The sequence below is a fragment of the Phalacrocorax aristotelis genome, chromosome 2, assembly GCF_949628215.1.
Source record: "Phalacrocorax aristotelis chromosome 2, bGulAri2.1, whole genome shotgun sequence".
NCBI classification, from domain to species: domain Eukaryota; kingdom Metazoa; phylum Chordata; class Aves; order Suliformes; family Phalacrocoracidae; genus Phalacrocorax; species Phalacrocorax aristotelis.
Window position 1 is genome coordinate 36,102,702 of NC_134277.1, and position 13,993 is coordinate 36,116,694.

General features: G+C 40.7%; 1 protein-coding gene across 1 annotated transcript; it reads left to right on the forward strand.

Moving 5' to 3' along the window:
* The first annotated feature begins 84 nt into the window (after window positions 1–84).
* FAM221A (family with sequence similarity 221 member A) lies at window positions 85–9,711 on the forward strand. The gene is made up of 7 exons (XM_075083043.1): window positions 85–229; window positions 2,409–2,582; window positions 3,052–3,242; window positions 5,850–6,056; window positions 6,885–6,995; window positions 7,649–7,737; window positions 9,484–9,711. The coding sequence occupies exons 1-7, from the start codon at window positions 174–176 to the stop codon at window positions 9,538–9,540; spliced, it is 885 nt and encodes a 294-aa protein (XP_074939144.1). The 5' UTR covers window positions 85–173; the 3' UTR covers window positions 9,541–9,711.
* The last annotated feature ends 4,282 nt before the right edge of the window (window positions 9,712–13,993 follow it).

The following is a 13,993-nucleotide window of genomic DNA, read 5'->3' on the forward strand; positions in this document are numbered from 1 at the left end:
CCACATACGCTGGGATAGGCCTTGTCCTCACAGGTGCGTCCCTCGGCCGCCCGCAGGCGCGGTATGTGCTCCTCCGCTCGCCCCCCGCCCGCAGCCCGCTTCTGGCCTGCCTCTCCCCGTCCTCCCTCCACGCCCAGCGCTCCGGGCGCCCTGCCCGCCGGCGGCCCAAGGCCATGGAGCGGCTGCGGGCGGAGGCGGCGGCCCTGGAGGAGTACGCGGAGTACCGGCGGTGAGCGCGGGGCCGGGCGGCCGCCGCCGAGGGGAGCAGGGCGGCGCGGTGGGGTGGGAGCCGCTGGAGCGGGGGCCGGACGCCGCTCTGAAGCTGCCTCTCTGGGGTCTGCGGCGGCATCGTTGTGTCACAGTCCTCCCCGCCCGCCGTTTATCGGTGAAATCGGAGGGGCCCCGACTATGTGAAGGTGCCCGAGAGCTGCTCTCCGCGGGGAGGGCGCATCTCCCTGGCCTGGAGCGGCCGCGGTTACGAGCCAGGCCTCGGCGGCACCAGCCCGGCGTGCCTTGGCGGCGTGAGGGCCTGCGGACGACGCTGGCCCTCTGCGAGTGAAGTAACTGGTCGTCGCTCATGTCCAGGTGTCGTGGTTCGGCCCCAGCCAGCAACCGAACACGCCGCCGCTCGCTCCCTCCCCCCACGCCTGCGGGGTGGGGGAGAGAATGGGAAGAGCAAAAGGAAAAAAAAAAAACACTTGTGGGTTGAGATAAGAACAGTTTAACAATTACAATAAAATAATTATTATAATAATATTATGATGATAATAATAAAAATAATGATAATAAAATAAAAAGGGGGAAAAAAAACCAGAAACACAAACGATACAACCGCTCACCACCCTCCCCGCCCCCCACCAGCTCTTCCCAGGTAACATACTGTGCCTGACATTACATGATATGGAATATCCCTTGGGTCAGTTTGAATCCGCTCTCTCAGCTGTGCCCCCTCCCCTCCCGGCTTCTTGTGCACCTGGCAGAGCATGGGAAGCTAGACATGTCCTTGACTAGTACAAGCACTATCCAGCAACAGCTAAAACATCGGTGTGTTATCTCAACATTGTTTTCGTACTAAGTGCAAAGCACAGCACTGTGCCAGCTGCAGTGAAGAAAACTAACACTATCCCAGCTAAAACCATGACACCAAGCCTGTGTGGCCACCTGCCTGGCAGCCCGTCCGCGTGATGTGGTGTAAGAGGGTACTCTGCCAACTGCGCTACACTTTTGGGAAACACGGACCTTCGTACATCATGAATTGTGCTTTGCCGTGTGTGAACGCGTGGCCTTTTGGGAGGCCGTGCTCCTGTGTGCCCTTGCTAATCTCGTCACTGCTCTTGAAGAGTTGATCTTGAGCAAAAAATAAACACAAGCTCAGTCATTCTAGTGAAATGTGGTCTTAATTTAGCTTTGGCAAGCATTGAGTAAAATATCAAGAGGTAGTAGGCATGGTATTTCTTAAATAGTTATGCACCGATTCAGTGGGTGTCAGCTGGATTGACATGCAAATGACAGTGATGTGTTGACACATTATTCTGGTGCTGTACAGTACTGGCAACGTACAAATCCACAGAATATTTCACAAAGAATCACTCATTCAGTATGTTTTAGCACACTCAACAAATAATAACTGAAATATTTACAGACATTAATAAACTAACCTTTAGCCTAGTTAAGTGCTGCAATTAAGTCTAAATTATATTTTACAGATTTTACTTAGTGTCTTCAGCTGTCTCCATAAATGTAGAATTTGGATGGTGCTCTGGAGTTCCAGCTATTTGGTGACTCTGAATTTGAACATAGAGATAGCTTAAACAGATGGGCCTGTCCAAGGTGTGGGATACAGCTGCTGTCAACTTTATGCACAGAAACTAGGACAGTCTTCTTGCAAAGTAGAAGACAGCTTGGATGTGTGGTTTGTTCCTTCGATGGCAGTGCAGTTCCCTACCTGTAGTTGAATAATCTTACTCCGACTGGACTAAGATTAGGTAACCTGTTGAAATTTCAGTACAGTTAGGTGAAGTACAGATGGGTGAAGTGACTTGCCAGAGGTCATTCAAGAAGTCTGAGGCAGAGCTGCCTGGTTACACACCTTTGATGCCCACTGTTTTTTCCACTGTATGAAAAAAGGCGCTTGGTAGTTTGCTTTATTAATTTTTTCCTTCTCTCTTACAACCCTGGTTTTCACTCAGTCAGAGCAAATTTTTTTAAACAGCGTTATTCACAAAATTTCTCTAAAAGTCAGCTATAGTTCTGTTAAATGTATATCACTACAACAGTCTTATGAAAGATAAGATTTTTTTTGCATTTACAGCAAAAGTGTTGTTACATATTATTTGAAAAAATATCTTGAGAAACCTACTTTTATTGTCTTCATTTTCTTATGGGTTTTTTAAATGGCATGCTTACAGAATTGTAGGTGCTGATGACGGAGGAAAGCTCTTTACCCCCGAGGAATATGAGGAATACAAAAGAAAAGTACTACCAGTTCGATTACAGAACAGGTTGTACGTGAGCTGGAGGTCACCAACTGGCATGGACTGTAAGCTTGTGGGACCAGAGACGCTGTGCTTTTGTACTCACCGGTAGGAATCTCTTCATTTTTTTGAACTGTTGTATTTTTTAAATTGGGAAAATGTAAAATGTTTCCAGATACATTACAGTACAGTATAGGCGAGTTAATTCAAGGTCTAAGGGTTGAGGAAATTAGGTTTTAAATCATAAGAACTGTCCTTAAATCTAAATCTCAATACAATTTTTTTGAGACCAGAATGATTTTGTAGTCTTCAATAAATTAAACTCTAAGGCATGAGTTATTATAGATCAGATTGATTCTGATAGTGCTGTCAAAATGAAGCATAAGGATTTGTGATTGTTATGTAATGAATGGATGTAAAAGCACCTGATATTATGCATTTAATGGAAAATTAACAGTAATTGATATAATTAAAGATACTTCAAAACAGAATTTTTAAGATAAATTGGAAGCCTTTCAGGCAGTTTTCTGATAAATACTAACAAAGTTATAGAAGTTATTATTTTTGCATGTTTTAGGTACAAACAACACAAAACGGACTATGAAGTGATTCCCAAAGACCGTCCTATTTGTGTGCCTTGTAGAGTGAGTCGTTGTCTGTGCCAGTCCTATCACTATGTCCCTCTAAATGGCACACAGCCCATCCGTTGTAGATGCAAACACTTCGCTGATCAGCACAGTGCAGCACCTGGATTTTCGTGTGACTCTTGTAAGTTATTGATGGACTTGCAGCATTCTTTGCTAGGAAACTAAACAGGAACAGTGTGTTAGGGATCTGTATTCTGCCCAGAGTATTAGGTATCACAGAATCCCAGGTTGGAAGGGACCTCAGGAATCATCTAGTCCAACCTTTCTAAGAAGAGCGCAGTCTAGAGAAGATGGCCCAGCACCCTGTCCAGCCAGCTCTTGAAGGTGTCCACCGTGGCCGAGTCAACCACTCCCCTGGGGAGACTATTCCAATGGTTGACTGTCCTCACTGTGAAAAATTTTCCTCTTGTGTCCAATTGGAATCTCCCCAAAAGCAACTTGTGTCCGTTCCGCCTTGTCCTCTCCACGTGACTCCTTATAAAAAGGGAGTCTCCATCTTCTTTCTAGCTACCCCTTTAGTACTGGCACACGGTGATGAGATCCCCTCTGAGCCTCCTTTTCTCAAGGCTGAAGCCTCCTTTTCTCAAGGCTCAAGGTATGTGCTGTGCTTGCCACTGATGTATATTTTGGTCCTTGTAGAAGGATGGGAAATGGGAAGGAAGGCATCCCCTTTTACACAGGAGGGTTTAGAACAACATCCTTAGCTTCCCCAAGTTCTGTGAAAGAGCGTAAGTTTCTGAATGATTTGGTTAGGTACATATGGAGACAGCCACCTGAAGTTGGGCACTATGAAAGCACCCCATTTGCAGTTTGTCATTTCCACTGCTGCATGCCGCATGACTTTTCTACTTGAACTTGGTAGTTTGAGAGAGAGAAGTGTTGATCTCTGTTCCTCTATTGCCTGGTTGCATATAACGTTAGTGTATTTTTATATCTTTTCTCAACTCAATAGGAAGTAGCGCTCTGTTCCCAAATAGTGCTATTGTTAGCATGCTAACAAAGCAGTTCCCGAGCATACAGATTGTGGGTCCAGAAGTGCAGATGGGAATGGAGTTTCAAGCAAAAGGTTTGAGAAGGCGTTAAGAGGAAGTTTTTGCTTGAAATGAAACAGCAGTAATTATTAACCATAGAAACTAAATAATGCATAAAGATGTTTTAGTTTGAAACCTCAAATTATGTAAGCTGAAGATTTATTTGTTCTGTACTGTTAGTAAATTTCTTTCTTGAAGTCTGTCTAATTTGTACAGGGAAAATCATAAACAGCTTTTGCTGGATGAGCATCAGATCCCACAGAATAAAACATAAAATGTTTATATGACAGCCTTTCAAGAATTTGCTCTAAGTAATGCGGAAGTCTTAAATGTGCAATTGGATGATTCAGACTGAATCCTTAGAACACGGTGTTTTTAATAATAATTTGCATTTTACACTTTTCTAGTATTTCTCAAAAATACCTTGACACTTCTGAGGGGTTCAGAGATTACACAGAGAAGTGCCAAGACTTGCTTCTATTCTGGACTTGTGTTGTTTTAATATACTGGTATTAGTCTATCCCAGTGCTGTATAAATATAATGTGACGGATAAATTAGAGGTGTACCCTCTTTATAATTGAAAAAATATTGCTGTTGCACTTTATGTATCGTATATACTTTATTCTGTACCCAAACACAGAGTAAGAGCACTATTACTGAGGAGTGCCCAAAATGATACGAAAAAGCCTTCAACATTTTCAAGAATGTGATCCTTGAACATATTACACAAGGCTTTTAAAAAAAAATCTTTCTTGGTGCTCTGCAAAATGAACTGTAACTGGGAGTCGGAAGCAGGGTAATTTGTATAATGAAACATCTGCAAAATCAGTTCCTTAATTTCTTGTTCACATCGTTGCTCCAGCAGGGCTTTGAAGACAGTCTTAACTGTAGCTAGGGCAGATATATCACTTCACTTCACTCTGTGTTTCTGAATGTCACATGTCATTTGTATAACTATTTCAGTTACATCCTGTGGCCACGTAAGCTTAAAAACCCCTGAAAGTCAGTCTAATGGTACTCTTATATAGAAGCTATTTTGCTGTTCCCACAGCCTCTGTTTGCTACCCAGATAATTTTGCTAATTTTAAAAGACATTTAAATTACTATTTGAAGTTTTCTGGCCATGCAATATTGATGCGTGGTGTATACCTTTGGAGATAATACTGCCAAAACACTGACGAGGTTGTCTTCTTTACCCAGTGACAGAATTTTTTCTCTTTTTATTTTTTTGTCAGGGGAAGGATAGAGAAGGGTGTTACTAATGGCAATGGACACAAGTTGCAACATAGGAAATCCAGTTAGATATTAGGAAAGAAATGCCTGCTCCAAGGGAAGACCAGCATTGGTCTTCCAGGCTGCTCAAGAGAGGTGGAATCTCCATCCTCAGAGGTACTGAATGAGACCCTAAGGCTGGATGACCCAGATGATCTAACCCCCACATTCATCCTTTGTCCTGTTTTATACAGCATTTTCATATCATGATGAAGAGAGGCTGTAAAAGGTTTCAGCAAAGATAGCTGATTGCTTTGCCCCAAATCACTTACGTGCTTCCAAATAGAAAGCATAGCTGGATGCTTTTGCAGTGAAGGAACTCTAGTTTTTTACAAGATCAGTTTAGGGCAACACTGTTTTGTCTGCAATGAAGTATAAATTCCATTATCATCTCACTTATTACACTTATTTATTTGTTAATTAGGTTCCAAGTGTTCAGGCTTTCATAGTTGCTTTACCTGTGCATGTGGTCAGCCAACATACGCACATGGAACAGTTGTGGAAACTAAACAGGAGCGCTTAGCCCAAGGAAAGCCGGTGGGGCAGGATGTTCCTTTTGCTGCTATGGGAGGGCTGACTGGTTTTAGTTCACTAGCAGAAGGCTACATGAGACTCGATGACAGTGGAATAGGTAAGTGCAGCTGACCTGAGGTGAAATTTTAATTCTCCAACTGACTAGTTTTGAAAAGTAGTAATTCAACATAGACTTTCAAAGTTCAAAGGCAAACCAGACCAACAGAGTAGGACTTAAGACAGATTTTTTTTTTCCCAGCAGTCCTTAGGTGTGAAGCGACCTCTATGACCATCTTGTCCAACTTCCTGTAGTGAATTGATAAAAAAAAATCGTTATCAGTAATTCTGGTGTTCAGCCCAGTAGCTTCCAGCTGAAGTGGAGCATATCTTTTAGAAAGAACTCTGTAACTTCTGTATTTCTCTTAATACTTCCATGTTATATTTACATTAATCCTTTAGCCTAATACTTCCCAGGTATTTCTTGGTTATACAGTTATAGCATTTTTTTCCCCCCAAACTCAACGGTTAATAGCTGTTCAGCATAAAAAAAAGAGGTAATTTGTAGAACTTTATTTTGACAGGCACGTTAGTTGGCCTTGATAACTCTGCTGCTCTGTGATTTTGTGTCATTTAGTAATGGACACATTCTGTCCTGAAATACTGTTTTCTTTATTATTGCCATGCACTCACTATTTCTCTTTAAAATTCTGATTTGGTTTCCTGGATTTGTCTGAAGCTTAGAAACAATAGCATAGCCATCCTAATTAAAGAAACAAAGCTTTTCATTTATTCTGAAGCCTTTTTTGCTTTTGTAAACTCGAGTTTTTGGGGTCTGCACTGATTGTTGTAGATATTAATCTGTAGCCGTGGTTTGCCCCCATCATGTATGTGTTTAATATATCTTGTGAAGTTAATTTATATTTTCATTCAACTTATTTTCTAACAGGGGCTCCTTCTGCTGAACTTTTAGAATCCCCTGTCACCAGCATGGATCATCCATTTCTAAAAGAATTTCAGGAACCTTCTAGTTCTGCTCAAACCATCTCGCAGATAGCAGGTGCTATATTAGTAGGATAATACTGTTTCACAAAAAGTATTTAATATAAAATTAATTGGTTTTATTTATGAGTTGAAGGATGCTTACAGCATCAAAGTTAAAATGAGTATTGAAGCCTTGTTATGTGAAAAGTTAGTACAACATTCATGTTCTTGAAGTACTTAGAATAACTGTTTAGTTACTGCTGTTACTTTTGGTCATGATGTGCTTTTTAACTTTAATGATCTCTTTCTAGCACTTATTATCTTCCCCATTAATAGTGTCACTTATTCATTGGAACAGTTTTTAAATTTTTAATTCCTACTAGAAGCTTGTAATATTGAATGGATTGTACATATCCAGCGCAATCCTGTGAAACTGCCTTCTGCCAGAAAGTCTGCGCAGAATTCTGCATGCATTAGTTATGCTTATTTTGTGTCCCTTATTTAGTATAAAAATCTAGCAATTAATGTAACTGTTGAACTCCTCCAAGACTATTTATAATAGCTGCTAGCCTAGACTAATGAGGTTACTTTTTGGTCCCAATTGCTGGGGTTTGTTACTTGCCTTTAAAGGCGAGTTCTCATTTTAAATGTGTTTCACCAAATGTACACATAGCTACTAGACTAGCAAGCATCATTAATGAAAAAAGTTGTTGTTGTTTATTTCTTCAGGTGGTTCTAGTGGCACAAGGCAAGTTTCTCATGGAAAGCATTCAGAAGATGATGACATGGCTTACTTTGAAAAATGTTATCAAGAACAGGCAAGTTACTACATTTATTGCTTATTCAAATATATTTTCACAAGAGGATGTCTAAAAAAGATAAATGTATTATTTAAGTGGCATATAAATGCATTATATCATTTGTTATTTTCCTGAGAAAACACTAGCTTCTTAAAATAAAGTTCTAAATACAATTATGAGCTATTGCAGGACTTCAGAGGTCAGTCATGTCTGGGATGCTATTTATCTTAACTGGGCAGATTTTTATTGAGGTAACTCTCCATTATGGAAAAACAAAATATTTTACTATGTGACAAAAAGAAACAACAAATCAGATGCACAGGAAGTCACCTGTGAGATTCAGGAATGTGCACTTGCTACCGCATTTATAAAACTTTATGATCTTTTCCTTATGAATGTCTGTGTAATTGGGCTAAATCAGGTGCATCTTTCTTAGATGATGTGAATCACCCCCTTAGAGGTGCCTTCTCTACCCCATTGACTCTATAGTAAATTTGAATGCCCTGCAGTGTAGGTTACTTAGATGCTTAAATACTTATTTTTTTCCCCATATTAGCTCCTTAGCTCCACTGTCTCCACTGGAAGTACGTCTTGACTGTTTATGAATTCTTTTGTAAGGCAATGTTGCATAATTAACTTTTACAATCTTAACTGCTGTTATGCTTGCTGCTTGCAACAAGGTGTGTTTTAATGAGAAAACTGTTCTAGCTTTGTAAAATTTTAAATAATTTTCTTTATTTTGGAAATCATCATAGAATATGGTAAGATATTACAAATATAGTATCAGGTTATAGGGGAAAACATGTTAGTATCAGATCCAAATTGCTACGTTTCCTTTTCCCCCTAAGATTTTGTTTTGTTTGCAAAAGGTAGTAGGAATTTCAGATACAAATATGGAAAAATGTTTTAAAATTAGTTTCTGTGTAGACCAACAACAGGATTGTTTAGCAGTGAGTTCATTTGTAGACATACAAATCAGGACTGGGGCCTTGCTTCCTTTTAACACTTGTTTTGTGGGGAAAAAAGCATGTTAAAAATATTATTTTATTTTTCCTTGCATTTTTGATAGCCACATAATATCTTACGTTAGATGAGATGCAAAAGTCCATACATCCCTTTTATATAATTGCTCTAAATAGAGGTACGTCCAGTAAAGTAACAATACTTGAGAACAACTGTTGCTTCTAAAAACAACAGATAGATTTGTTTGGATTAGTAGTCTTATTACAAAATGGCAGAGGTAAATGTATGTGTGTTGGTAAATCATACCATGCTATAAGAGCCTATTGTGTAGAAAAATCTTACGAGAGGAAGATGTGGTCTTGTGGGTCAGTGAGGAGACACCGAGGGGGAGGTTTAGCATCTACCTCATCAACAAAATTCCTGTGTGATTTTGTGCATGCTGGTTAGTAGGACTGTGTCTGTTCCATGTCTGTAATAAAACTTCTTATCTTTCACTGACATAAAGATAAAACAGTGAATATTTGTGAGGCAGTCTGACCTTGAGGGATACATAAATACCTAGACTGCCGTTATCAGTGATAAAGGCAGCCCTGGTTTGAATAGGAGAGCAGCTGCAGAGCTATGGCAGTGCTCCGTTGTCCTCTGATGCAAAAGTAAGCAATGCTAGGTCAGGGTAATAATGATCTGCAGCTCTCTCCATTGCATGTATCACCCTGGTAAATTTATGACTGGATGTAGAGGCTTAAAATTGGACTTGCAAATTAATGCTTGAAACACTGTTGGTATTTCTTTTTGTTACAGCTGAAAAAGGCTGCTAAACAGAAAGAGAAAAGTCCAGTGCCATCAAAGAAGCCATGAGATTAATGATGGAATATTCATTATATGGCAGAGTCTTAATTGTTGTACTGAAGAGTATTTTTTGCTATGCCTACCTGCATGATTTTATGTCTTTATTTCTTTGTTCTGCTGTTTTGGTCTATTGCTGAAATTAATTGTTAATTATCTTGTTGTAATAAAATTGGTACTTCAATAAATGCGTTTCTAATCTCCAGAATTGTTAAATAGATATTCCTTTGAGAATGGAAAATCATATTTAGAGATTCACAGAACTGCTTTTTAAGATCTGAGAGAATAAGCATGCATTTAAGTATTACATTGTAGTAGGGCAAAGAAAATATATGCCCTATTCTTAGACTTTTATGACCCACTTTATTTGTAGAGTCCTTAGAATTCATCATGTTCATGGATTTTGACTTGGTGGGATTTGTTCTGTTAATATTGACATTTTAATGTTTCATTTAAATCTGGTTTTTTCCTTTCTGCTGATTTCAGCACCTTTACTAATAATTCAGCCATATGCTTCTCTAGGCTCTGTTCTTGCCAACATATACGTATTTTTTAGTGTAAAGTTCTGGACACATGTAAATCCATTTCTACACATACTTACTAGCTACTTGAAGGGATCCTGCTTCTATGCTTCTGTAGCGGTACCATTCTCCCAATTCTGTTTGTCTGATACTGTCCTAAACAGAGATTCTATTACACTAAACTTTGGAAAAAAATGAAGTGGAAGCGGATATCCTATTTATTGCACGTAAGCAAATAATTAGATAGTGTTTGATAAAAGCTTACTTATTCAACAGATACTCTTTCATCATGTCCAATCCAACACAGACTGAGTCCCTCAAGAAGGGAGATGTGCTTTTGTAGTCTTTGTCCATATTCACAGCTGTGGCAGCATATGTTGTGTTAAAGGCAGGGGACAGGAATATTTAAAATTTGATAACTTTTTGTGGTGGTTTAAATCTGCGAACAGCACAGCAAGAACTTGGTACAGAATAACTGGCAGAGGCTGCAGTTTAGGAGGCAAAAGCAAAGCCAGAGCTAACTTTTTAGTCTCCTTTGAAAACAGAGGGGTCTAAGTTGGTTTGTCCTTAAAGATACTTGAAGATGTCTCTTGGACTGAAGACTTCTCCGGTGGTATGTGTGTACTGAGGCTTTATAGCAAGAGTTGGGAGAAGCTTACAAAGCTTTGATCTACATCTGAGAGAACACCCCTCTATGCCCGATGCCTCTCTGGGCCTGATCGGCAAGGAAAAGTGGTGACGTTGAATGAACTCGCTGCAGGACAACTTGCTTTTTTGTTCAGGTATCAGCTGTGGGAGGGAAGGAGAGTTCTTGCGAGTGCACGCTGGTTGTACAACGACTGTTGGAGGCGGCTGGTATCCGAGTGAGAAGGGAATTACATTGCCCAAGTTCAAAGATTGAAAAAGGCCCTTTACCTTAACTGCGAGCTGTACTGCCATTACTACAGATGCCAATCAGAGGGGTTAATCTGTTACTGTAATTTAAGTGCAGAATATATCAAAGTGTCTAATGAATGTTCTAAAAGTACCTTCAGCTTTAAATTCTACACTGGAACATACTGCTTTAACTTAATAAATAAAAATACTAATTTGAGCTCCCTCTTCTGGTCCTACTAAGCAATCATTTCTACAGATACTCTAGTCTCATAAGTAAATGGGGATTTCACAATAGAATTACAAGAAATGAACAAATGTAAATAACATTGGTAAAAAAAGGTAAATAAAAATATAGAAAAAATATTTCAGTCTTCAGAGAGATTATTACAGGCTTAATTGTGGGAGTTTATTCTACTTTTTTATTTATCCCTGTGCCTATACTCATTAGGGAATGCTGTTCCAGAAATGTATGTGTGTATTTCAGAGATGAGACTTCTCACAGCAAAATATTGTTATAGACAGAGGTTTTAATAGTTACAAAAAACCTTGTATTTTGTTATTCTTTTTATACTGATAACTTTTTACTTTTAGGAAATAATGTATTGTGCTTTTATTGACATTTTTAGTGAAAAATACTTGTCAGTTTTAAATGTTTGCTTTGCCAAATTCAGTCATACTAAACTGCTGTGTGCATCATGAACTGGTTTTAACAAAGTAAATTTTTAAAAATTTTATTCTGTACCTAAGCTTATTTAAAATGTCCACTTAAATGATACAAAAAAGTTATTACATTTATTTTGTGCTATTTCTTTTGAGTTGGAAAACGACTTTTAGGTGGGACCATAAAAATATCAACTGCATTAAATATTGCTTAGGAGTTCTGACCACTTTTCACCCATGTTGATGATGTCCAAGTAAAAGAAACTCACTTTCCTTACGAGTAGGTGTACTTTTGACTTCTTGGTACTCATGTAGTACTTTTTTTGCTGAATTTTCATTCATATCTATACATGAAAAAACAGCTACAATAGATCTCACAATGTTGCTGGCTGTGAAAACTGGACGCTGTTGCCATGTCTTAAGTGAAATTTCCATTTAAACGGAATTAGTATTATTTTTATCTTTAAAAAATCATAACTTTGTAGGATCAAAACTGCAACCTCCAATTCTATTGAAAAATCTGTCTATTAAGAAAATTTTTGTACAGGTAAAAGCACAGACCAAATGCCACTATGTTGCCATTAACAGTGGTCATTAAATAAAGAGCTCAGACATGTGCTTGTGCTGATGGTTTTTTTTCCTGAGAGCAGTCGTGAACTTTGAACATAATATCATGGGACGAATAACTTATGAGTTCATCTGCGTGATTTATTTGTGGGTGTATATCTGTCATTAGGTAGACTCATTAACCGTTTCTGACTCTAATCCAAGGAATCTGTCACGGGAGGAATGGTTTATTGTACACAGGGTGCTCTGAGCTGGTAAAGCCTAATTGCGTAGGTCTTAGGCAATGCTTAAACTATTATTTTTTAAATAGCTGGCTTTCAAAACAATATTTTGCCACTATTATAACATGCCTAGAGCGCAGAACATAATATTTTTCACTAGTTTTAATTATTCTGTGGAAAGGCTTTGATGTACCTTGGTTATTTATGATAGCAGAGACTGGTCAGTGATCCCAAGCAGAGGGCAAGTGGCTCCTTCCTGTTCTATGCTTCTCTGATACGAAAGAGAAAATGTGTCTGTCTTAGGTTTGGGAGGAAGGGGAATGCAACGTGTGAATTCACAGCCAGTAACGGCATCCGTGCAGAATTACTTTGTCAAGTTGTCAGTGCTGTTACAGCACGTTGTGCATATTAAACGGTTTGCAGGTCTTGTGTCTGCATCTCCCTGGACTCCCTAGTGGCATTTTTGCTGTAGTCATGTAGCCTGAGGAAAGAGAAAACTTTGCAGATAGTGATAGCATTTTTTCTTAGCACAAATATATTTGAAAACAACAAAGGTTTTCCAGTCTAAAAGACATTGCGCAGGTGTAGCTGTTTTGTTTTTTTTTTTTGTAACAAAAGATACTATTATCTAGAAGGCTACTCTTGCTTTGGAGCCCTTACTATTTGTCTTCTGTGCTTTACACTGGTTTTAGCTCGAATTTTACATTCACTGTATGTGTGCCGGTGGGCCCTGGCTGGGCGCTGAGCCCATGTGCTCCTTCAGTTATCTCCCAGGGGAAGTCCCAGACTCAACCATAACACACCACCTGTGTAACACTGGCACCCCGACCTTGCTAATGGCTTCATCAGTCGTCATTCTCATCTTAAGTGAGACAGGAAAATTTCACATTGCTGTACATGAAACCAAAAGACGTGCACTGATGCGTCACACGAGGGCAATGGGATGAGCACGTTCAAAGGGTACGTCAAGGCTGGAGGAGAGGATGTCTTCTGTGCAGGAGCCTCCCTGCTGCTGCTTTGCTTATGCTTCCAAACCAGGATCAGCATGCACTGATGGCCACCCTTTCATGTGGTGAAGGCGGCATCTGGGCATACAAGTTATGGACCTGTAGAAAAAGCCTGGTGCCCACAAGCTCTCCAGAGCATCCGCTGCCCCCGCGCCGGGTCGGGTTGCTGGGGCTCGGGTGAGGTGTTGCCCTTCACTGCGGAGACACAGGGAGGGCAGCTCCCGCCGGTGCTGCCGCCTCACGCTGAAGGAGGGAAGGGAAGGGAAAGGAAAGAAAGGGAAGGGAGCACAGCCGCTGCCCGGGGCGGGGAAGGACCTGCCGGGGCCGGGCGGGTGGCCGCATGCGCGGGGCAGGCGGCGGCGGCGGGAACACGTGTGGTGGCCTGGCGGCCTGAGGTAGCGCCGGGGCGCTCCGTCGTGGGGAGGCCGGCAGGCGGCCCTCGGGGGGCTCCCGGGGCGCGGGGCTGCGCGGTGAGGAGGGGGCCCAGCTCTTCTGGCGGGAAGTGGCGGCTGTTCCAGCCTTATGGCTCTTTCACTAAAGAAAGGGGTGCCTCTGTCTTGGCAGGGAGAAGGCCTGAGGAGAGGCGCGGGAGTGAGGCGATAGGGGAGCAGGA

Coding starts and splice junctions, on each gene's coding strand:
- FAM221A (XM_075083043.1), top strand. CDS start 174: ATGGAGCGGCTGCGGGCGGAGGCGGCGGCCCTGGAGGAGTACGCGGAG. Junction 3,243..5,849: donor TGGATTTTCGTGTGACTCTT/GTAAGTTATTGA, acceptor TTTGTTAATTAG/GTTCCAAGTGTTCAGGCTTT. Junction 7,738..9,483: donor AAAAATGTTATCAAGAACAG/GCAAGTTACTAC, acceptor TTTTTGTTACAG/CTGAAAAAGGCTGCTAAACA.